Source organism: Bos taurus, chromosome 8, assembly GCF_002263795.3.
Source record: "Bos taurus isolate L1 Dominette 01449 registration number 42190680 breed Hereford chromosome 8, ARS-UCD2.0, whole genome shotgun sequence".
Taxonomy (NCBI): domain Eukaryota; kingdom Metazoa; phylum Chordata; class Mammalia; order Artiodactyla; family Bovidae; genus Bos; species Bos taurus.
This window is the reverse complement of record NC_037335.1, coordinates 8,060,295-8,083,675: the sequence shown is the minus strand read 5'-3', so window position 1 is coordinate 8,083,675 and position 23,381 is coordinate 8,060,295. Positions and strand designations below refer to the sequence as shown.

At 43.8% G+C, this 23,381-nt stretch overlaps 1 protein-coding gene across 4 annotated transcripts in view; it reads left to right on the top strand.

The window, feature by feature from the left end:
- Window positions 1-23,381, top strand: part of MTMR9 (myotubularin related protein 9) — a 103,427-nt gene that overhangs the window by 11,307 nt on the left and 68,739 nt on the right. For 2 of the 4 annotated variants that reach the window (XR_009495477.1, NM_001101187.2), the window contains 1 exon segment: window positions 19,676-20,247. The exons of 1 other annotated variant lie outside the window; for it this stretch is intronic. Coding sequence is in view for 1 of the 3 variants with exons in the window: in NM_001101187.2 (NP_001094657.1) it covers window positions 20,066-20,247 (182 nt within the window). In the remaining 2 variants the exon portion in view is untranslated. 4 annotated transcript variants of the gene reach the window in all.

The following is a 23,381-nucleotide window of genomic DNA, read 5'->3' as shown; positions in this document are numbered from 1 at the left end:
TATTACACATACACACAATGGAATATTACTCAACTGTAAAAAAAAATGGAATTTTGCCATTTGCAACAACTTATGCTTAGTGAAATAAGTCATACAGAGAAAGACAAATACTGTATGATTTCACTTATATGTGGAATCTAAAAAACAAAACAAACAGAACAGGAAAAAGTTATAAATACAGAGGACAAAGAGGCGGCTGCCAGAGGGGAGAGGTGTGGGGGAGAAAGAAACCGGGGCATGAGATCGGGAAGTACACACCTCCAGGTGCAACGTGAAGGCGTCACTGGCATGAAACATGCTGTGTAGGGAATACAGGCAGGAACCACACAGTAACTTAGACGACGGCATACAGTAACCGGGCTTATCCTAGTGATCATCTTGAAATGCATAGAAATATTGAATCACTGTGCTGTGTAATAGGAACTAACATAGTGTTGTCAGCCAATTATACTTCAAAAACAAACAAACAAGGTCACAGAAAAAGAAACCAGATTTGTGGTTACCAGGGGGCAGGGCGGGAAGAGGAGGAATTAGATGAAGGTAGTCAAAAGGTATAAACTCCCAGTTATGAGATAAATAAGTTCTTGAGATATAATGTACAGCATGATAAATAGATTTAACACTGCTGTATATTACATATGAAAGTCACTAATAACGTAAATCCTAAGAATTCTCATCACAAGGGAAAATATTTTTTTCTATTTTACTTTGTATCTGTGTGAGATGATAGATGTTTCACTGAATTTGTGTGCTCATCGTCTCGTGATATACGTAAGTCACATCATTTTCTTGCACAATTAAACTTGTATAGTGCTGTTGTTTGTTGCTTAGTCGCTCAGTCATGTCTGACTCTTTATGACCCCATGGACTATAGCCCACCAGGCTCCTCTGTCCTTGGGATTTCCCAGGCAAGAATACTGGAGTGGGTTACCATTTCCTTCTCCAGGATACACTGCTGTATGTCAATTACATTTCAATAAAACTGGAGGAGAAAAAATGAAAATTTTAGTCCATGGTATCTGCCATTTGATTTTAGATCAAGGATTTAAAATCTCTGAGCCTAATTTCTTCATCTGTAAAATGAGAAAGTTGGATTAGAAAATTCAACTTCATTCAGGTGTATTTATCAAATACTTATTATATGCCCACGGCTGGAGCCACAAGGATAAAGGAAATGCAGTCCTTCCCTTCGTTCAGGTAGAGTTAAGGCTGCTAAAGAGTGTGGTGGAAAGTATTGACCAGTGAACAGGGTCTGGGCAGGGAAGGAAGTAGTGCTGAGAAAGGCTGGTTCAGTTCAGTTCAGTCGCTCAGTTGTGTCCGACTGCGACCCCATGGACTGCAGCATGCCAGGCTTCCCTGTCCATCACCAACTCCCGGAGCTTGCTCAAACTCATGTTCATCAAGTCGGTGATGCCATCCAACTGACTGGTAGAGACCTGAAGTCTACCCGAGTACGGCAGATTTAACATGACAGAAAGTTAGGAAAAGGAAAGATTAGTGGATTTGGGGATTTGGAGTTGTCACACGGAGAGAAGTTCTAACTGATGAAGTGAGTGAATGAGTGAAGTTGCTCAGTCGTGTCCGATTCTTTGCGACCCCGTGGACTGTAGCCCACCAATCTCCTCCGTCCATGGGATTCTCCAGGCAAGAATACTGGAATGGGTTGCCATTTCCGTCTAGATTACATTAAATATAAATGTGTGATTTAACAACTCATATCTGAATTCCTACAAGTAACTCCCGACAACGCAACAATGAAGTTCACAGCAGCAGTTAGCTATTGCCAAGTCTTTTGGTCTTTGGTGAGCTTTAGGAACCCAGACATCCTCAAAAAGTTCAGCCATTATGCTTCCCTGGGTCCAGGGTCACATTAAAATTGAATCTCCAGGCCAGGCCCCTCCAGACAGCATGCCGTGCTACGCCACAGCTCCAGTGTGTTCCCGTGTTTAGCTGTCAAACGCCAGAACTTGCATCTGTTGTCGTTTTTGTCGTTTAGTTGCTAAGCGGTATCCGACTCTTTGCTTGGCAGGCAGATTCTTTACTGCTGAACCACCAGGGAAACTCCCAGAAATTGCATTAATGCCCATTATATTGTGTCAAAATATAATGGGATTATATTTTGTGATTTTTTTTTTTTTTTTAACTTTTTGGCTGCACTGTGCTGCATGTCGGATCTTAGTTCCCTGACCAGGGGCTGAACCTGTGCCCGCTTCAGTGGAAGTGTTGAGTCTCAACTGCTGGACTTGCCAGGCAAGTCCCTGGTGCTGTTTTCTTATTTTGATTTTCTTTCAACCTTAACTTGGAAAAAAATTTCCAGGTATACAAAAGTTGCAAGAATGGTATGCACATCTTTAAACCCTTCACCCTGATGAACCAGTTGTCAATAATCTGCCATATTTTCATTCTCTGTGTGTACACACTTCATGTGTGTATGTGTGTGTGTGTATATATATATACATATGTATATGTACACTTCATCTTTAAATATTTCAGTATGCATCTCTTGAGAAAAAGGACATTTTCCTGCAAAACCGCATTGCCGTTATCCCGTTTAAAAAACATTAACGTTGACTCAATAATATCTCGTATACAATCCATATTCAACACTCCCCCCAAAATGTCTTTTTGCAGTCACTCTTTCTTTATATCAGGAACTGAATCAAGTGTTTTGCCTCGCATTTGGGGGTTCTTTCCTTTCCGCCTCTTCAAATCCGCCTGTCCTCTTGCTTTTTGTTCTGTGGCACTGAACTTTTAGGGGCGCCCAGGTCAACCGTCTGGTATTATATTCCACCCCGTGGATGTGTCTGGTGTTTCCCTCATGCCTAGGTTCGGGTTAAGTGTGTCTGGCGAGAACACATCCCCGGTGCCGCTGTGCGCCCGACCTTGCCTCCTGTCGGGAGGTTCAGAATGTCGGCGTGTTGCGCTGCCAACGCTTGGTCACCGTGACCGTCACCAGCTCTCTCCAGGACGAGGATGTGCTGTTCTCCCTGTAATTACTGAGTCATCTTTGGGGTGATACTTGTAGGTCCTCTTAAGGTGGTCATCTCTGAGAAAAAAACAGATGGCGAGAAAAGCAGAGTAAGAGAGAAAGGAAAGGATGGTGGAGGAAGGACAAAGGAAAGAAAGCGAGGGATGACGAGAGGGGAGATTGGACAGGTGTCACAGTCTGTTAAATAAAGGGTTGAAAACAAAACTGTATGTCACTCACAGACTTAGAGAATGAAGTTATGGTTGCCAGGGAGGAAAAAGGTGGGGAAGGGATAGGGAGTTTGGGATGGACATGTACACTCTGATGCATTGAAAACGGACAGCCAACAACGTCCTACTGTATAGCACATGGAACCTGCTCATTGCCTTGTGGCAGCCTGGGTGGGAGGGGAGTTTGGGGGAGAATGGATACATGTATATGTACAGCTGAGTCCCCTTGCTGTTGACCTGAAACGACTGCAACATTGTTAATAGGCTGTGCTCCAATACAAAATAAAAAGGTAAAAAATATACATGTCTCATTTTAAATTGTATACAAAGCTTCCCCTAAATAGTGTAGGGAAAGAAAGAATGAGTGGCTAGAGAGGGGTGGATTTAAGAGCTGAAAGCAGGCTTTCCTCCCTACATAATTGGACAGCAATCCCAATTTAGGTTCAGTGACAATAAAATAAACCCTACAGTAATCACTGAATTTGCATTGTTGACAGTCCCACCTAGTAAATGTTCCTACTTCTTAATTATGCCTTTATTTTAGACATGTCCCTCTCTTTTAATTACAGTCAATTATATGTAATTGCAGATTCTTGGTTCACTTCCTTATGGCTATGAGTAGAACAGTTCTTTTTCAGTACCCTGACTTTCCAAGCATTCTCTTTGTTCCTCTCTCCAGCTGCGCATGTGCGCAGGGGAAGTTCATATATGTGTGTCTCCCAGTCAGCTGGGTCCCTGTGGCGGACGTTTTCTGACACTGCTCCTGTTGAGAGATGGAGCCTGTGTCCTGTCCCCTCAAGACCGAGTGGGTTTTAGGACTGTTTAAGATCCACAGAGAGCAGTGGAAATGACATGATGTGACCTGCAAAAGTTGATGCAGCTCTGCTTTGCTCATGGGAATATTCACTCTCGACGTTTTCAGCTGCCGTGTACGCAGCCTGTCTGTGCTGAGGCCACTGTGTTCTGAGCCCAAGCTCGTACCGCTGGCCTCTTGTTATTGTTCAGTTGCTAAGTGGTGTCCGACTCTTTGCTGACTTCATGAGAAGCCAATAAGTCAAGAAATGAGTTGCTGGGGCAAGGAATATCAACTGTATTAGAAAAGCCAGAAGACCTAGATGATGGTGAACTAGTGTCTCAAAGAATCATCTTTGCTGAGTTAAAATCCAGCCTTCTCATATACGAAAACAGGATGGGTGTATGATTGCTTGCTGTATACTTCTTGGTGCTGGAACTCTTTGTTCTTGGAGCTGCCCCAACAGGCCTGCTCACAATGTTCCTGTAAACCTCCGGCAAGTCAAACGGCTCTTCTTTGTTCCCCAACTTTTAATCTCTATATGAATGGGAACATATTACACCTAAAGGTCAGAGCCTTGAGACTGGGGCTGTCCTGTTATATTTCAGGCTCTAGGCAAATTCTTGTAGCAAAAGCAATGGAAACAGATCTCATATGGAGTCAGATTTATTCTTCCTTATTAAAGAATTGATGCTTTCGAATTGTGGTGCTGGAGAAGACTTTTTTGACAGTCCCCTGGCCGTCAAATTTTTTCCTGCAGAGCCACCAGGGAAGCCCCTGGAATAGAATACCTAATGAAGTTCTTGGGGAATGCCGAGGATGCTGGTCCCCCCTGTTCTACACTTCCTTTTGGTAGCAAGGTTGTAATTGGGTGCAAAAAGTCTCAAGAGCTTACATCGAGCTGTTTAAACATAGTTGGTGTGAAAATTGCAAGGAATGAGGGTCGGGGATGGGTGTGTTGAGTGGAGAGAAATAGGAGAGATGAGGTCTGCATTGCTGATAGCTGCCTAAGGGACGAAATTGTGAAGGGACTTAACAAATCAAGAAAAAAATTTAGACCAACAGAGAGGGCTTCAGCTGCCAAGTGGAGAATAGACAGGTGGAAAACTCCTCTGGAAGAAAGGTGACCAGCTGAGAGCTTCTCCTATCATGTAACAAACTAGGGCAGTTGCCCTGGGGATGGAGAGAAGTGGGGGAGTTCAAGAGCTTCCAGAAGATACCATCAACAGCTTAGTGACCGATTTGCTTGCAGAACGGATGAACACAAGAGAAACTCAGCACAAGGTTATCAGCTCATTCCAGCCACATGCAGTCAGCACACAATTACAGAGCACGTGGAGAGTAGCTGCTTGTCAGCGGTTAGCGCCACTGAGATGCTCCGACTGCTTCTGGCTGTCGCTTACCGGCATTGCTATCTTCAGACCATCTTAATTTCTACCAACTACTCAAGGCCGAATGGAGAAACGCAACACCAGGAACGTAGACCTGTACTTCTTTTTTTCCTCCTATGAATATTACTGATAGATAGAAAAGATATGGAGCAGACAATTTACAAATAATAATAAAAAATATATGCAGTTTTTAAAGGAAGCATCATTTTTTTCCTTTTTTAACATACGCTTTTAATAAATTCCTCATAGCCTATCCATTCTCTCAAAATGCTTTTATTTTCATGCAATTAAAAGATGATCATGTCACCAGGTAAATGTTGCTTGATAACATTCATCTACTTTAAGGAAGTAAAACAAAAATGAAACAATGCAGACATAACTTTCTCTTTCATCAGTGGCGCTCTTTGTAGTGTGTGTCATAATTTAGCACATACTGTCTTACTTTGTTCATTTCTTGTGCAGGCTGCACTGTCCTCCAGAGAGCAGACATTATTCTTCGCAGGCAAGGGCCATGTCAGATCTAGTGTTTCCATTCTCCACAGTGGCAATAAGCAGGTAGGCACTTAATGCAGGCTAGTGGACTAGTTGATTGAATGTCTAGATGTTTCAAGTATCACATAAAATGATGATAACATTATCTATGAGGTGTTGATGTTTTATATACATTATAAATGACACCATCTTATTTGCTTATGAGAATCCTCTGAGACCCTTATTTCCAGGCAGTTTGGATAATAATTTGTTTAACCAACAGCTTCACTTAATTATTTTAATAAAATGAAAGCCTCTCTCATTACTGTTGAACTCTATTGCCGTCTACTGTTCGCGTGGTTACTGTTGTTCAGAAGTCCCTAAGACAGGCCCCATGGACCGCGGCACTTTAACAGCATTATCTTTTAGGATTTGACGTAGCTCAGCTAGAATTCCATCACCTCCACTAGCTTTGTTCGGAGTGATGCTTCCTAAGGCCCACTTGACTTCACACACCAGGATGTCTGACTTTAGGTCAGTGATCACACCATCATGGATATCTAGGTCATGATCTTTTTTGTACAGTTTTTCTGTGTATTCTTGCCACCTCTTCTAAATATCTTCTGCTTCTGTTAGGTCCATACTGTTTCTGTCCTTTATTGAGCCCATCTGTGCATGAAATGTTCCCTTGGTATCTCTGATTTTCTTGAGGAGATCTCTAGTCTTTCCCACTCTATTGTTTTCCTCCGTTTCTTCACCTTGTTCACTTAAGAAGGCTTTCTTGTCTCTCCATGCTATTTTCTGGAACTCTGCATTCGGATGGTCATATCTTTCCTTTTGTCTTTCAATTCTCTTATTTTCTCAGCTATGTGTAAGCCCTCCTCAAACAACCATTTTGCCTTTTTGCATTTCCTTTTCTTGGGGATGGTTTTGATCACCACCTCCTGTACAATGTTACAAATGCCCATCCACAGTTCTTCAGACTCTCTATCAGATCTAATCCCTCGAATCTAATCTTCCATTGTGTAATCATAAAGGGATTTGACTTAGGTCATACCTGAATGGCCTAATGGTTTTCCCTACATTCTTCAATTTAGGTCTGAATTTTGCAATAAGGAGTTCATGAATGAAGCCACAGTCAGCTCCTGGTCTCGTTTTTGCAGACTGTATAGAGCTTCTCCATTTCTGCTACAAAGAATATAATCAATCTGTCTTCGGTATTGACCATCTGGTGACATCCATGTGTAGGGTCGACTCTTGTTGGAAGAGGGTGTTTGCTATGACGAATGCGTTCTCTTGGCAAAACTCTGTTAGCCTTTGTCCTGCTTCATTTTGTACTCCAAGGCCAAACTCTCCTGTTACTCCAGGTATCTCTTGACTTCCTACTTTTGCATTCCAATCCCCTATGATGAAAAGGACATCTTTTTTTTTTTTTTTCAGTATCAGTTCTAGAAGGTCTTGTAGGTCTTCATAGAACCAGTCAACAGACTTAGCAATAGGTTGAAGGTTGCTACTGGGGGGCATGTCCACAAGGCTGAAGAACTTTCCATTCCTGCTCCTGTTTCTAAGATAAGCAGAGCCTTGGACACAGTCCTGTTCTCTCCTTGTAAATTAGAATGCCCTGCATCAGGAGAAGGCTTCAGGAACATGTGTCTCCGTAATTTTTGTAGTTTCTCCAAATGGAACATACAGCTTTTTGTTGGAGTACCGTGTGTTTATAAAGCCGTGTTTGTGGCAGGTGTACAGCATCTTCCGTTCTCCACCTACCTAAGTCTGTTCATCTTTGGTTTCTTTTCTCATGTACATTATTACACAGTGTGGAGTTCATCAGCCTTGCTCTCCAAGAGGTTCTGGTTGAATGGCTACTTTGTGTGTGTCAGTGGGTATCAGTTTGACCCCACCTCCAAACAGACCCTTCCTGCTACATTTTCCCCTCACTGACAACCATCAGTTTGTGTTCTCAATCTGTATGTGGATTTCACTTCTGTGAAGCAGTCTTTCATGGGCATCAATGTCTCCTCGCCGCATCTAAGAGATACCACACGATGTTAGGGTCTGTCTTTCTTGCTTCCTCCCTAAGGTCATCTCTCGGTGCATAGGTTACTGGGGATGTGATCAGGTCCTTCTTTTTCCTGGCTGGGCCATATTCCATCTTCTGTCTGCCTCACCTCTCTCTCCATGCATCTGTCCGTGCCCATTTGGTATGCTTCCGTGTCCCAGCTAGTCCACCCAAGGTGGCGGTGTCCGTCTGGGTGCCCATGTCTTTTGGAATTTGAGTTTTCAAACTGTACACCATGTGGTGGGGGACTGCCCCTTCCTATGGCAGCTGGCTTTCAGACTTGTCAAGGCGCTTGACAGTGGTGTCTTTAGTGGCTGTTCCCCGCCAGCGCCCTGGGAGGGTCCCCTTTCCTTGACCTCACTCTTAGCTTTTCTTGTCTGTCGATGTTGTGCTCATGGCTATTTTGAGTGGGGCCAGTTGATCCCTGGTCGGGGTCTGATTTGCATATGTCTGATATTCGCCTCGCTGAGCATCATTTCGGGTGCTTTTTTGTTTCATTATTGGAGTCGTAGTGTTTGCCTCATGATCCTTCAGAGTTTGTCCTGTTTGATATTCTCTTCCATGACTTGCCCCTTTAAACTGTTGGAGGACAGGTAACGATTTCAAGCCCAGGAGTCCGGGTGAATGTGATGCTGCCCAGAAACCCAGTGTCAGGTCATTGTTGGGCCATGTGGCTAGAAGGTGCAAGGGTTTATTGATGCCCAACTCTGGCTTCTTCTGCAGCCAGAGCTTTAGTGGAAATCCCGTTTAGGGGTTGTAAATGAGGATGGAGTATGCCACAAGAAACGCCAAATGCCTGGGTCTCATTTGATCTGTTTCATTCGATTACTTTTTATCCAGAATGGGAGGGGCCTTGGTACAATATTGTGTGTCCTGTAGGACTCCAGAGTCCTTCGGAGTTTTCCGTGGTGAGACAGCTACTCATCTTTGGATTCCGTTCTCATGGAGGTCATTACAGAGTGTTGAGAGAACTGGCCAGACGTGCCTAAGTGTTGGTTGTGTATGTGACAGTTTGATTTTGTTCATCTCAACGTCCTAATTTCTCCCGCAATCAGAAGTTTGTTTCTCCGTTGCCCAGTCTGTTTGCTCTCTCCTAAATCAGTTCGTGATGTGAACTTTTAGGTATTTGCAGTGACTTTGACAGTGTTCTGATTCTGACTGACTTCACTTAATAGGATTATCCCTGGATAGAACGATGTTCGTGCAAAGGGCGTTCTTTCCTTCTGCGTGGCTGAATCTCTTTCCATCATGTTCACGGATCACTTCCTCTGGACTCGTGTGTCTGTGGATGTTCTGTGCTGCACGTGGCAATGTGTTGTAAATGGTGCTGCAGTGCCCGCGTGAGTCACTTGTCTCTTTGAAAGCTGGGTTTCTCCAGATGTATCCCTGGAGCTGGGTGGGCCACATCGTCTGGTTGCTGAGTTTTCACCTTGTCAGGGCACTCCTCTTCTGTTCTTTTCGTGGCTGTAACCATTTATGTGCCAGATGCAGCATAAAAGCCTTCCCCTTTTCTGATCAGCCTCTCCACCATTTCTTCTTTCCTGCCATTTTTTTTTTTTTTTTAATTTTCTCTCCCTAGACTTTTTGACGAGGGCCTTTCACACTGGAGCAAGTTGATCCCTCTCATTGTAGTTTTCATTTGGATTGTGTCTTAGAATTCATGAGTTTGAGCAGGTTATCACAGGCCTTTTAAAACTCTCAAGGGTGGGAGTAGGATTTACCAGTTGAACTTGTCTTTTGCCTTGTTGGTGTCTGGCGAAATTGTATTTTCGATGTCTTGTGTTGTAAATTCTTTGAAGAGTAGATATCCTTTGGAACCCAGAAGTTACTATCTATCAGTGTCTCCTTGCCACATCTAATTGATATCACAGGATGTTAGGGTTTGTCTTTCTTACTTACGCACTGTCTAAGGTCATCTCTGGGTACATAGGTTACTAGGGACGTGGTCAGGTCCTTCCTTTGTCTGGCCCTGGCATATTCCGTATTTTGGGGGCCGCACCTCTTTCCCATTCATCTGTCCATGCCATCTGGTACACTTCCCTGTCCTGGTTAGTGAACTCAAGGCTGCCATGCCCATTTGGGTGCCTGTATCTTTTGGAACTCTGGTTTTCAAACTGTGTCCTCTGTGGAGGAGGACTGCCTGATCACGGGCTGGCTGGCTTTCTCCTTTTTCAAGGCACCTGATGGCAGTGTCTTGAGTGCCTGTTCTGCACCAGCTCTCTGGGAGGGGTCCCCTTTCCTTGACCTCCCTCTTGGCTCTTCTTTCCTGTCAGTGTTCCGCTCATGGCCATTTGAGTGGGCCAGGTGATCTTTGGTCAGAGTTTGATTTGCACATCTATAATATTCGCCTTGGTGAGCATCCTTATTGGTACTTTTTTGGCAGGTATGATTTCCAATCCAGCAGCCCTTGTGAGTACAATGTTCCCAGAGCAATAGTTTTCAAGTTGCTGTCCGGCCATATGTCTAGGAGGAAGGATTTCTTCCTACCTGGTTCTGGTATGTTCTGCAGCCAGAGGTTTAGTGGAAGCTCTGCTTGAGGGTTGTAAAAGAGGCTGAATGGTGCCAGCAGTTGCATTTGTTCAGCCCTGTCTGACTCTTTGCAGCCCCTTGGACTGCAGCATGCCAGGCTTCCTTCACTATGTCCTGCAGTTTGCTCAGACTCATGTCCAGTGAGTCGGTGATTCCATCTAACCATCTCATCCTCTTTCACCCCCTTTTCCTCCTGCCCACAGTCTTTCCCACCATCAGGGTCTTTTCCAGTGAGTTGGCTCTTCGCATTAGATGGCTGAAGTATTGGAGCTTCAGCTTCAGCATCAGTCCTTCCAGTGAATATTCAGGGATGATTTGCTTTAGGATGGACTGGTTTGATCTCCTTGTTGTCCAAGGACCTCTCAAGAGTCTTCTCTTGCACCATAGTTCCAACACATGAATTCTTCTAAGCTTAACCTTCTTTATGGTCCAACTCTCACATCCGTACATGACTCCTGTGCATGTACATCCGTACATCCATACATGACCACACATAGCTTTGACTGTACAGACCTTTATCGATAAAGCGATGTCTCTGCTTTCTAATATGCTATCTGGGTTTGTCGCTGCCTTTTTTTATTTTCAAGGAGAAATCATCTTTCAACTTGATGGCTGCAGCCACAGTGCACAGTGATTTTGGAGCCCAAGAAAATAAAGTCAGTCTGTGTTTCCATTTTTTTGTCCCCATCTATTTGCCATGAAGTGATAGGACCTGATGCCATGATCTTATTTTTTTGAATGTTGAATTTTAAGCCAGCTTTTTCACTCTCCTTTTTGACCTCATCAAGAGGTTATTTCCTCTTAGCTTCCTGCCACTCCAGTGTTGTCATCTGCATATCTAAGATTATAGATATTTCTCCCAGCAATCTCGATTCCAGCTTTAGCTTCTCCTGACTGTCATTTTGCGTGATATAGTCTGCGTGTAAATTAAAGAAGCAGGTTGTCTATATACAGCTCTGATGTACTCATTTTCAATTTTGAACCAGTTCATTGTTCTATGTCCAGTTCTAACTGTTGCTTCTTGACCTGCATACAGGTTTAGCAGGAGGCAGATAAAGTGGTCTGGTGTTGCCAACTCTTTAAAAATTTTCCACAGTTTGTTGTGATCCACACAGTCAAAGGCTTTGACATAGTCAATAAAGCAGAAGTAGGTGTTTTTCTGGAATTCCCTTGCTTTTCCTATGATCTAACAGATGTTCACGATTTAATCTCTGATTCCTCTGCCTTTTGTAAATCCAGCTTATACATCTGGAAATTCTTGGTTCACATACTGTTGAAGCCTAACTTGAAGGATTTTGAGCATTACTTTGCTGGCATGCTAGATGAGTGCGATTGTGTGATATTTTGAACATTCTTTGGCATTGCCCTTCTTTGAGATTGGAATGAAAACTGACATTTTTCCAGTTCTGTGGCCACTGCTGAGTTTTCCAAATTTGCTAGCATATTGAGTGCAGCACTTTCACAGTATCATTTTTTAGGATTTGACATAGCTCAGCTGGAATTCTATCACCTCCACTAGCTTTGTTCATAGTGATGCTTCCTAAGGCATACTTGTGGTCACACTCCAGGATGTCTGGCTAAGGGTGAGTGATCACACCATTGTGGTTATCTGGGGCATTAAGATCTTTTTTGTATAGTCCTTCTGTGTCTTCTCGCCACCTCTTCTTAATATCTTCTGCTTCTGTTAGGTTCATACCATTTCTGTCCTTTATTGTGCCCATCTTTGCTTGAAATGTTGCCTTGGTATCTCTCATTTTCTTGAAGAGATCTCCAGTCTTTGCCATTCTATATTTTTTCCTCTGTTTCTTTGCATTGTTCATTTAAGAAGGTTTTCTTATCTCTTCTGGGTATAGTCTGGAACTCTGCATTCAAATGTATATGTCTTTCCTTTTCTCCTTTGCATTTCGCTTCTCTCTTCTCAGCTATCTGTAAGGCCTCCTCAGACAATCATTTTGCCTTCCTGCATTTCCTTTTCTTGGAGATGGTTTTGATTATCGCCTCCTATACAATGTTTTGAACCTCTGTATTTCATCAGGAACTCTGTCAGATTGAATCCCTTGAATCTATTTGTCACTTCCTCTGTATAATCATAATGGATTTATTTAAGTCATACCGGAATAGCCTAGTGGTTTTTTCTACTTTCTTCAATTTAAGCCTGAATTTTGCAGTGAGTTCATGATCTGAGCCACAGTCAGCTCCTGGTCTTTTTTCTGCTGACTGTATGGAGCTTCTCCATCTTCGGCTGCAAAGAATATAATGAGTCTGATTTCAGTATTGACCATCTGCTGATGCCCATGTGTAGAGTTGTCCCTTGTGTTGCTGGAAGAGGGTGTTTGCTATGACCAGCGAGTTTTCTTGGTAAAACTCTGTTAGCCTTTGCCCTGTTTCATTCTGTACTCCAAGGCTGATGTTGCCCATTACTCATCTCTTGATTTCCTACTTTTGCATTCCAGTCCCCTAAGATGAAAAGGACATCTTTTTTTGGTGTTAATTCTAGATCTTATAGGTCTTCATAGAACCATTCAACTTTAGCTGCTTTGGCATTCTTTTTCATAGCTGAATGGTCATTCCATTGTATACTGATACCTTGAGTTTATCCTTTCATCTGTTGCCAGACATTGGGTAGTTTTTCCAGTGTGCCATTTGTAAACAGTGGTGCTGTGATCATTGTTGTGCAAGCATGTTTTCCAGTTTGGGTTTCCGCAGGACCTGTGCTCAGCAGTGGTATGTCTAGATGGTCTGATGGCACTCTTCCTGGTTTATTAACCAACCTCTGTACTCCTCTCTATCCAGCTCTACCAATTTACTTTTCCCCCAACGGTGTAGGAGGGTTCCCTTTGCTCCAGGCTGTGTCCAGCATTTTCTCCTTGGAGACGTGTTCACAATGACCCTTCTGACTGCTGTCAGGGGCAACCTCATTGGAGTTTTGATCTGCTGTTCTGTAATCATTAGGGATGAAGAACTTGTCTTCCTGTGCTTTGGTTGAAAAGAGTATGAGTAAAGTGTAAGTTTACTACACAAAGATCATGGCATCCAGTACCACCACTTCATGGCAAATAGATGGGGAGACAGTAGAAACAGTGACAGACTTTGTTTTGCGGGGGCTCCAAAATCACTGCAGATGGTGACTGCAGCCATGAAATTAAAAGTTGCTTACTCCTTAGAGATGTTACTTTGCCAACAAAGGTCCATGTGGTCAAGGCTATGGTTTTTCCAGTGGTCATGTATGGATGTGAGAGTTGGACTATAAAAAAGCTGAGCAGCAAAGAATTGATGGTTTTGAATTGTGGTGCTGGAGAAGACTCTTGAGAGTCCCTTGGACTGCAAGGAGATTAAACCAGTCAATCCTGAAGGAAATCAGTCCTGAATATTCAGTGGAAGGACTGATGTTGAAGCTGAAACTCCAATACTTTGGCCACCTGATGCAAAGAACTGAGTCATTGGAAAAGACCCTGGTGCTGGGAAAGGTTGAAGGCGGGAGGAGAAGGGGATGACAGAGGATGAGATGGCTGGATGGCATCATCGACTCAATGCACATGAGTTTGAGTAAGCTCCATGAGTTGGTGATGGACAGGGAAGCCTGGCGTGCTGCAGTCCATGGGGTTGCAAAGAGTCAGACACGACTGAGTGACTGAACTGAACTGAAAGTGTAGGTTGGAAACTGGCTTCCTGAATGTGAGCCCCATGGTATTTCTTTATCCTTGACCTACCTGGGCCCATTTCTTGAGGGCAGGTGTCTTTGACATCCCCAGTTTGAAGTGTCCTGAAGCACAGATTCTAAAGCTGCTGTTTTATGCCAAGTGGCCACAAGGCGGCAGCACTTACTCATGGCCAGCTGTGGTTCCGCCTGCCTCGAGGGCTCAGGGAAAGCGGGGCTCCTGGGCTGTGAATGAGGCTGGAATGTGGCAGCACAGTCACCCAAGGGCGTCCATCTCATTCGTTCTTCCTCCTTACACTTCAACCCTAGATTAATCTCAGCTACTGTAAATTCAAGGTCCTGAGGATGCTATTCTAAGAAGGGGGTGACTCTAAGGAAAGAGGCTGGATGCAGGGTGGGATGCCCACCCCTGCTGAACTGGAGACCTGGGGTCTTTTCAGACCTCTTTGAGCACAGACGTTCACATCCTTTTGGGTGCATCAGGTATGTTCTAGGTGCAGGATGGACCCCCAGATCTGGAGATTGTGGTGTCATTCAGACAAGACCCCTGGAGAAGGGAATGGCAACCCACTCCAGTACTCTTGCCTGAAGAACCCCATAGACAGAGGAACCTGGTGGGCTACAGTCCATGGGGTCGCACAGTTGGACATGACTGAACGACTAACACTTTCCCACTTTTCAGATAAGACCAGGCATTCCAAATCAAAGAAGGGGATTATTTGCTGATACATTCATCCCAGCTCCCTCAGCCCCACAGGCTTGCCCTCGAGTCTTCCCAGGCTCCAGAGATATGACAACAGTTTAGGCTCCTGAATTTGCAGCAGAACATAGTAGGCACTTCTGTCTGTTTGGAGTGTTTTTATTTCCTTTTTATTTTTGAGGGGATATTGTCCTGGGTTCAATCCTTGGGTCGGGGAGATCCCACAGAGAAGGAAATGGCAACTCACTGTAGTATTCTTGTGGCAAAAATCCAATGGACAGAGGATCCAGGCAGGCTATGGTGAAGGGGATCACAACAGAGCCCACACTCAACTTGGAGAGTAAAAAAAAAAAGTGTCGCTTTTTTATGTTGTTTCAATTACATTTGTACAGCAAGAGGATGCACCTATACTTATTCTCTTTTAGATTCTCTTCCCAGATAGCTTTTGACAGAGTGTTCAGTAGAGTTCCCTCTGATCTAAGTAGGTTCTTGTTGATTCTTTATTTTATAAATATGGGTTTGTATATCTTCAGTCCAAAGTTTTATATGGCCCCTGAATTTGCCCTTCCCTAATCCTAAAGTTTTGGATTTTTGGTCTAGAGTCTCTCCCTTCTGAACATTAGTTCATTGCTCAGTATTTTTAGATTCCAGCTGGACATCTCTAGCTTTATCCACATTGCTGCAAATGGCATTACGCCGTTCGTTTTTGTAGCTGAGAATAATTCCATTCTATTTTGATACCAGGAGTCTTATCCCTTCATCTGTCATTGGTCATTTGGTTGTTTGACCATTTTGCCATTGTAAATAGTGGTGCCATGAACGTTGCTGTGCAAGCATATTTTCCAATTCGGATTTCTGGAGGACGGTGCCCAGAGGTGGTATGTCTAGATGGTCTGGTGGCACTCTTTCTGGTTTATTAACCAACCTCTGTGCTCTTCTCCATCTGGCTCTACCAATTTACGTTTCCCCCAGTGGTGTAGGAGGGTTCCCTTTGCTCCAGGCTGTGTCCAGGATATTCCCCTTGGAAACTTGTTCATAATGACCCTTCTGGCAGCTGTCAGAGGCGACCTCATTGCAGTTTTGATTTGCCTTCCTGTAATCACTGGGGATATAGAACTTGTCTCCCTGTGCTTTGTTTGAAAGAGTGTGAGTAAAGTGTAGGTTGGAAATCGGCTTCCTGAAAGTGGGCCCCGTTTGGAATTTTTATCCCTGACCTAGGGGGGGGCTGGTTTTTTGAGGGCGGGTGTATTTTTACATCCCCAGAGGTCTTGTGAGTTTGAAGCACCCTGAAGCACAGTTTCACAAGTTGGAAGCTTTTCAGACCTGTTTCCACACAGATTTTCACATTCTTTAGGTGCACTGGTGTGCTCTAGGTTCATGACGGCCCACCGTGATCTTGAGGTTGTTTTGCCAATCAGAAGGGGCTAAGCACTATAGTCAAAGAGGGAATCATTTCCTGGTACATCCCTTTTAGGTCCTTCGGTGCCAGATCACTCCAGTCTTGTCTCCCAGCCTTATCAGGCTCGAGAGATATGAAAATAGCCCAGGGTCCCAAGGTTGCAGTGGAATATAGTAGACACCACTTTCCCTTTTAGATTTGACCCTTAGAGGACCAGCGGTTCAGATCTAAAATTCTTTCCATGCTTGGAGTTCAACCCAGAGAAGATGTAATTTTCTAATAGTTTCTAGTATTTCATAATAACAACACAAGATGATTTTCACAGTTTTTTGTTCATCAGCAAGAAGGTTTTATACCTTTATGGAATGCTAAACATTTTTAAATGTAATTTCAGAACAGTCTTTTCATAGGCTTCCCCCTCAGGAAAACTGAAAGAAAAAGGTCATGCCTCCGTGAAGAGTTTTTCCCTACCTAAAGGACCTCCTTAAACTGGACAGGTGTCTAGGCTACACCCCTCTCAAATGATACCTTCTCCATAAAACCTTTCCCAATTCTTTGCTCTTGAGGATAATTTTCTCTTCTTCAGTTGGTAGTTTTTATAATGAACCACACGGTGAAAGGACAACAAAAGTTGCCAGTTTGAAAAAAGACGATAAATCATTTCCCCTTATGCTCTTTTGTCTGTTGGTTCCTACTTTTCTATTGTAGACAAGCAACAAAAACTGGACTTGCAGCTTTAGCTATCATAAAGGGCTTTGTCTTAAGCAGAGTTTTAGGTCGTGAACATTTTAGGGAGGGCAAGGATAAGTGTTGAGTGATCTGATAAGAATTCAGGCAGTTTATTTTGTCTTTGACTGCTCTGAGATTTAAGCCAACTCACTGTTCTTAGGTACTACATGGTGAGGAGTTCAAAGCTTAATGAAGTGACAGTAGACTGAAACGGACTTAAAGCCTTGAATATATTCCCTCTAATTCCCTATTTAGCATGAAAATGTTAGTTTAAAAATAGAAGGAGACACCAGGCGTGGAGAAATTACTGGAGCAAATTTCTGGCAGACTTTAGGTGTCCGAAAGTAGTTCAGTTAGATTGTATTTAATGAGGACCAAAGGAGTAGTGACCAAAGCCCAATGCCTTGAATTTAATAGACCTAGACTGAAGTCTGGAGAAGGAAATGGCAACCCACTCCAGTATTCTTGCCTTGAGAATCCCAAGGATGGGGGAGCCTGGTGGGCTGCTGTCTATGGGGTCGCGCAGAGTCCGACACGACTGAATCGACTTAGCAGCAGCAGCAGCAGACTGAAGTCACTTCTGCTACAGATTAACAGTGTTTTAGGAAGTCACTTGAGTTTATGCATGGAATAGGATTAATTCATGATCCAGATAATCACAATGGTGTGATCACTCACTTAGGGCCAGACATCCTGGAATGTGAAGTCAAGTGGGCCTTTGGAAGCATCACTATGAACAAAGCTAGTGGCAGTGATGAATTCTAGTTGATCTATTTCAAATCCTGAAAGATGGTGCTGTGAAAGTGCTGTATTCAATATGCCAGCAAATTTGGAAAACTCAGCAGTGGCCACAGGACTGTTTGAAAAGGTCAGTTTTCATTCCAATCCCTAAGAAAGGCAATGCCAAAGAATGCTCAAACTACCGCACAACTGTACTCATCTCACACGCTGGTAAAGTAATGCTCAAAATTCTCCAATCCAGGCTTCAGTAATATGTGAACCGTGAACTTCCTGATGTTCAAGTTGGTTTTAGAAAAGGCAGAGGAACCAGAGACCAAATTGCCAACATCTGCTGGATCATGGAAAAAGCAAGGGAGTTCCAGAAAAACATCTATTTCTGCTTTATTGACTATGCCAAAGCCTTTGACTGTGTGGATCACAATAAACTGTGGACAATTCTGAAAGAGATAGGAATACCAGACCACCTGACCTGCCTCTTGAGAAACCTGTATGCATGTCAGGAAGCAACAGTTAGAACTGGACATGGAACAACAGACTGGTTCCAAATAGGAAAAGGAGTACATCAAGGCTGTATATTGTCACCCTGCTTATTTAACTTCTATGCAGAGTACATCATGAGAAATGCTGGGCTGGAAGAAGCACAATCAAGATTGCCGGGAGAAATATCAATAACCTCAGATATGCAGATGACACCACCCTTATGGCAGAAAGTGAAGAAGAACTAAAAAGCCTCTTGATGAAAGTGAAAGAGGAGAGTGAAAAAGTTGGCTTAAAGCTCAACATTCAGAAAACAAAGATCGTGGCATCTGATCCCATCACTTCATGGCAAATAGATGGGGAAACAGTGGAAACAGTGACGGACTTTATTTTGGGGGGCTCCAAAATCACTGCAGCCATGAAATTAAAAGACACTTACTCCTTGGAAGGAAAGTTATGACCAACCTAGACAGCATATTAAAAAGCAGAGACATTACTTTGCCAACAAAGGTCCATGTAGTAAAGGCCATGGTTTTTCCAGTAGTCATGTATGGATGTGAGAGTTGGACGATAAGAAAGCTGAGCACCGAGGAACTGATGCTTTTGATCTGTGGTGTTGGAGAAGACTCTTGAGAGTCCCTTGACTACAAAGAGATCCAACCAGTCCATCCTGAAAGAAATCAGTCCCGAGTGTTCTTTGGAAGGAATGATGTTGAAGCTGAAACTGCAATACTTTGGCCACCTCATGAGAAGAGCTGACTCATTTGAAAAGACCCTGATGCTGGGAAAGATTGAAGGCAGGAGGAGAAGGGGACGACAGAGGATGAGACGGTTGGATGGCATCACGGACTCAATGGACATGAGTTTGAGTAAACTCCGGGAGTTGGTGATGGACAGGGAGGCCTGGCGTGCTGCAGTCCATGCGGTCGCAAAGAGTCGGACACGACTGAGCGACTGAACTGAATTGAGGATTAATCACTTCCTTTTCTGAGCATTTTATATATTTTTATCTAGGTGTTCTCATAGGCGTTTGTATGCTTTTCCTCTTTCTTGTTCAAGGTCACAGCACTTTCGCGCTCGCCCTCTGTGATTGTGCGTGTCCAGCCGGCTCCTCCTTTACGTCTGGTCCCTTCTTTGTGGTCACAGTCACCGCCTTCGATCCCAAATGTTCTCTCTTCACGGCGAAAGTATGAAAATCGCCAAAATTTACGGCAATCCCACTCGCCGAATAGGGATTACTGCTCAAGTGGAGGCAGGCAGGTCAGGGACCTCTTCTCGTCGTTCCTTTTTCTCCTGCATTTTCTCCTATGGAATATTTGTAGGAGTAGCAGGCGCAGCAGTGGGCATGCAGGCAGAGCTTTTTCTGGTAGGAACACAAATATTCGACTCCTCCTGTCCTTCCGGAGACATTCTCTTCGCACCTAGGTGGGGACCAATTTCTGGGTCGGACTGTCCCGTCTTTCCTGTTTTCAGTCCGTCGCTTCCGCCCGGAGTTGCTATAAGTTCCCGCTGTGAGTAGCTACTTCCGCCAGGAGTCCTTAGCGTCTTGGACTTGGAAAGTGCCCCTGGGCGGCCTTCTCCTTCTTTCAGCCTGGCTACCCGAAGCCAGATCTCAAGGTGGAGGCGGCAGCGGCTGGACCTGTCGCAGAGCGTTCTTTTTGCCCAAGTCCTGGGCCTGAGGTTACTTAGAGGTGCGGGAGAAGCGCCCAGCCTGGCCCAGCCTGGGCCTTCCCCAGGCCAGTGACAGTGGCCAGAGGCCTCGCCGCGCCCACCCCAGCCCGGGGCGGGGCGCGGCCTCCGATCCCGGGTTCCGCCCCTACTGCCTGCTGGGCGCGGGATCAGTGTCTTCAGCCCAGGAGCGGTGGAACCGTTTTGCACCTCTGGGACTCCGCAGTCCCCTGGCTCCGGCCGCTGGAGAACATGGAATTTGCTGAGCTGATCAAGACCCCTCGGGTGGATAATGTGGTGCTGCACCGACCTTTCTATCCGGCCGTCGAGGGGACCTTGTGTCTGACTGGCCACCACCTGATCCTCTCCTCCCGGCAGGACAACACAGAGGAGCTGTGGCTTCTCCATTCAAACATTGACGCCATCGACAAGAGGTGAGTGCTGGTCCCATCCATCCCCTGTTCTGCGCGCAACTCAGATGCTTGTCTGCGGAAACCCGTCCTAGCGTTTTCCTTGTGTCCCCTCGCCCAACCAGTCAGCAGAACGACCCTCGCTCTGGCCTAGACTGAGGGTTTGAGTTTTAGAAAGCTGAAACCATCCAGTTGAGATATCGGGTTTCCATTCAGTCTGATTGGGTTACCGTATGGTTGTTACCGTGATTATCACTTTTGGTACATAACACTGTTTGGATGGATTTGCAACGTTTTCATTTTAAATTTCTTTTCCTTGCACCATCATATTCCTTGAATGTTAATTGCCCATCATAGTTCATGAAATTGTGAGTGAATGTGATTACAAAGTCTTTACTTGCAACTTTTGAGGAAAACTGAAAAAATTCAGTATATAGTGTCTAAATTCCACAAACCCTTCTCCCCTCCTCTCGGAAATGTTCAGTTTATCATATTTCTCCTTGTTTCTTACCTTCTGGATCATCAATTTAAGACTTCCCATTTTGGAAGATTCAGTCAGTTCAGTTCAGTGGCTCAGTCGTGTCGGACTCTTTGCGACCCCATGAATCGCAGCAGGCCAGGCCTCCCTGTCCATCACCCAGAGTTAGCTCAAACTCATGTCCATCGAGTCGGTGATGCCATCCAGCCATCTCATCCTCTGTCGTCCTTTTCTCCTTCTGCCCCCAATCCCTCCCAGCATCAGGGTCTTTTCCAATGAGTCAACTCTTCGCATGAGGTGGCCAAAGTATTGGAGTTTCAGCTTCAACATCAGTCCTTCCAATGAACACCCAGGACTGATCTCCTTTAGAATGGACTGGTTGGATCTCCTTGCAGTCCAAGGAACTCTCAAGAGTCTTCTGCAATACCACAGTTCAAAAGCATTAATTCTTCGGCACTCAGCTTTCTTCACAGTCCAACTCTCACATCCATACATGACCACTGGAAAAACCATAGCCTTGACTAGACAGACTTTTGTTGGCAAAGTAATGTCTCTGCTTTTGAATATGCTATCTAGGTTGGTCATAACTTTCCTTCCAAGGAATAAGTGTCTTTTGGAAGATTAGAATGTGTTTTATTTTCTTCACTTTCCTGTGCTTTTGCAAAGAACAGAATAGGCTCTTAAACAAAGGTATTAATTAATTGACTTTTTTTTTTTTTTTTTTTTTTTGCACCGCAGGCTCTCTTTCCAGGGTAGTGTCTCAAGAGGCTAAAAGTTATAGTTCATCTGTAGTCAAAATTACCATTTCCCCAATGGTTTTGTGTACTTTAGCCAGAAGGTAATTTGGTCATCCAACTTACACTAAAGTGAAAATGAATGACAAAAGTTTTTTGGTTAGCTCTCAGGAGAATTTGGAGGTGAAGAACATTCCCAAAGTGGTTATGCCTTAAAAGAAAATTATTTCTAATAGGAAAAGTTAAACAATATGAGTGAAGTGATGATAGATTTATCTTCAAGCAGCAGACTCCTGTTTGACTCCTGAGATCACCTTCTCCTGTGTAAAAGTTTTCAGTGTTCCCTTTTTGCCTTCGTGGTGGTGGTGGTTTAGTTAATCAAGTCCGACTCTTACAACCCCGTGGACTGTAGTCACAGGCTCCTCTGTCCATGAGATTTCTCAGACAAGAATACTGGAGTGGATTGCCATTTCCTTCTCCTGGGATCTTGCCTACCCAGGGATGGAGCCCTCATCTCCTGCATTGCAGGCAGGTTCTTTATAGCTGAGCCCCCAGGGCAGACCCCTTAGTCTGTTGTGTATGGCAGTCCTTGTTCCGGTCCTAATCTACTTTTCCCTGTTCAGTTCTTGCCATTCTCTTTCCTGAACTTGTTTTACCAGTCAGTCCTCACTTTTTTTTTTTTTTTTTTTGGAGTTTGTTTTTGTATTGGGTTTTGAGAATTCTTCATTCTGCATACAAGCCCTTTATCAGATATTTTTGATTTGCAGATATTTTGTTTGCATTCTCACAATGCTTTTCAAAGAGCAAATGTTCTTAATTTTGATAAAATCCAATTTATCAAATGTTTCTTTTCTGGGTTGGTATTTTGATGTTGTAACCAAGAAATCTTTGTCTAATCCAAGGTCACAAAGACTTTTCTCCTATTTTTCTTTTTCTCTTTTTATATGATATTATACATGTTTTAATGCCATTTTGGTTCATCCATGTCCTGCATTCTCTCACGTCTGTATTTTACTGACGCTCTTCCTTCTGCCTGGAATGCTTGCACCTCCCAAATTTGTTAAACATTCATTGACTGCCTTATGTTTCCGACATTTTGTAAAACATTGAAGACAGCACGATGAATAAAATATCGCTCTTGCCTTGCAGGAGGTTTACAGGCTATCATCCAGCCGTTATTCATCTATCAGTATTCAGTTTAACCATTTCAATCTGCCACCCGTTTCACACAACTAAAAGTAATCCTCCTCCCCTTGAAATCCTATAGCTCTTTATACCTCTTTCATAAATATTTGTTAAAATTTGTGTTTTGATAGTTATGTTGTGTTAGCTCCTTGAAGCCAGGGCAGGAATTTGGTTAATATTTATCTCCATCAAAGCTCCTATCTGTGGCATGGGCAGATAGGCACTTAGGAAATAAAAGACTTAACCACTGAGTGGAGAGTGGTGACACAGAATACAAATTAGAGTTTCTCTATGCCATCAACTCTTTTCTTTCTTTTTTATCTCTTCCTGTGGTTTGTTTTCTGTTTTGTCATTTCATATTTACCTACCATTTACCACATGCTGGGCCTGGTTGGGCTTAAATGAATGTTTAAGATAAGGACCTTTTAATCCTTAGAGAAAAGACAGATTGTACACACTTTTTACCTGGGAAGCAGCGTGATGTAATGGAAAGAGCGTGAGCTAGGTGGTAAGAGCCGAGTTTGTTGAGTTGTTGCTTTCAGAAAAGAGTTATTTACTTCCTTGTGTCTTCTGTATGGTGAGCGCTGCCTGGGCTGTGGATGTGCAGTGGTGGCTGAGACAGACGAGGAGCTTGTATACTGGGGAGGAGATGGACATTCAAATAAATCAACAAATAAATATGTAACAGCATCAGGTAATAAGTGCCAGGAAGGAAAAAAAGGAAGATGTGAGGATGGAGAATGCCTGGAGGCAGTGTGTTT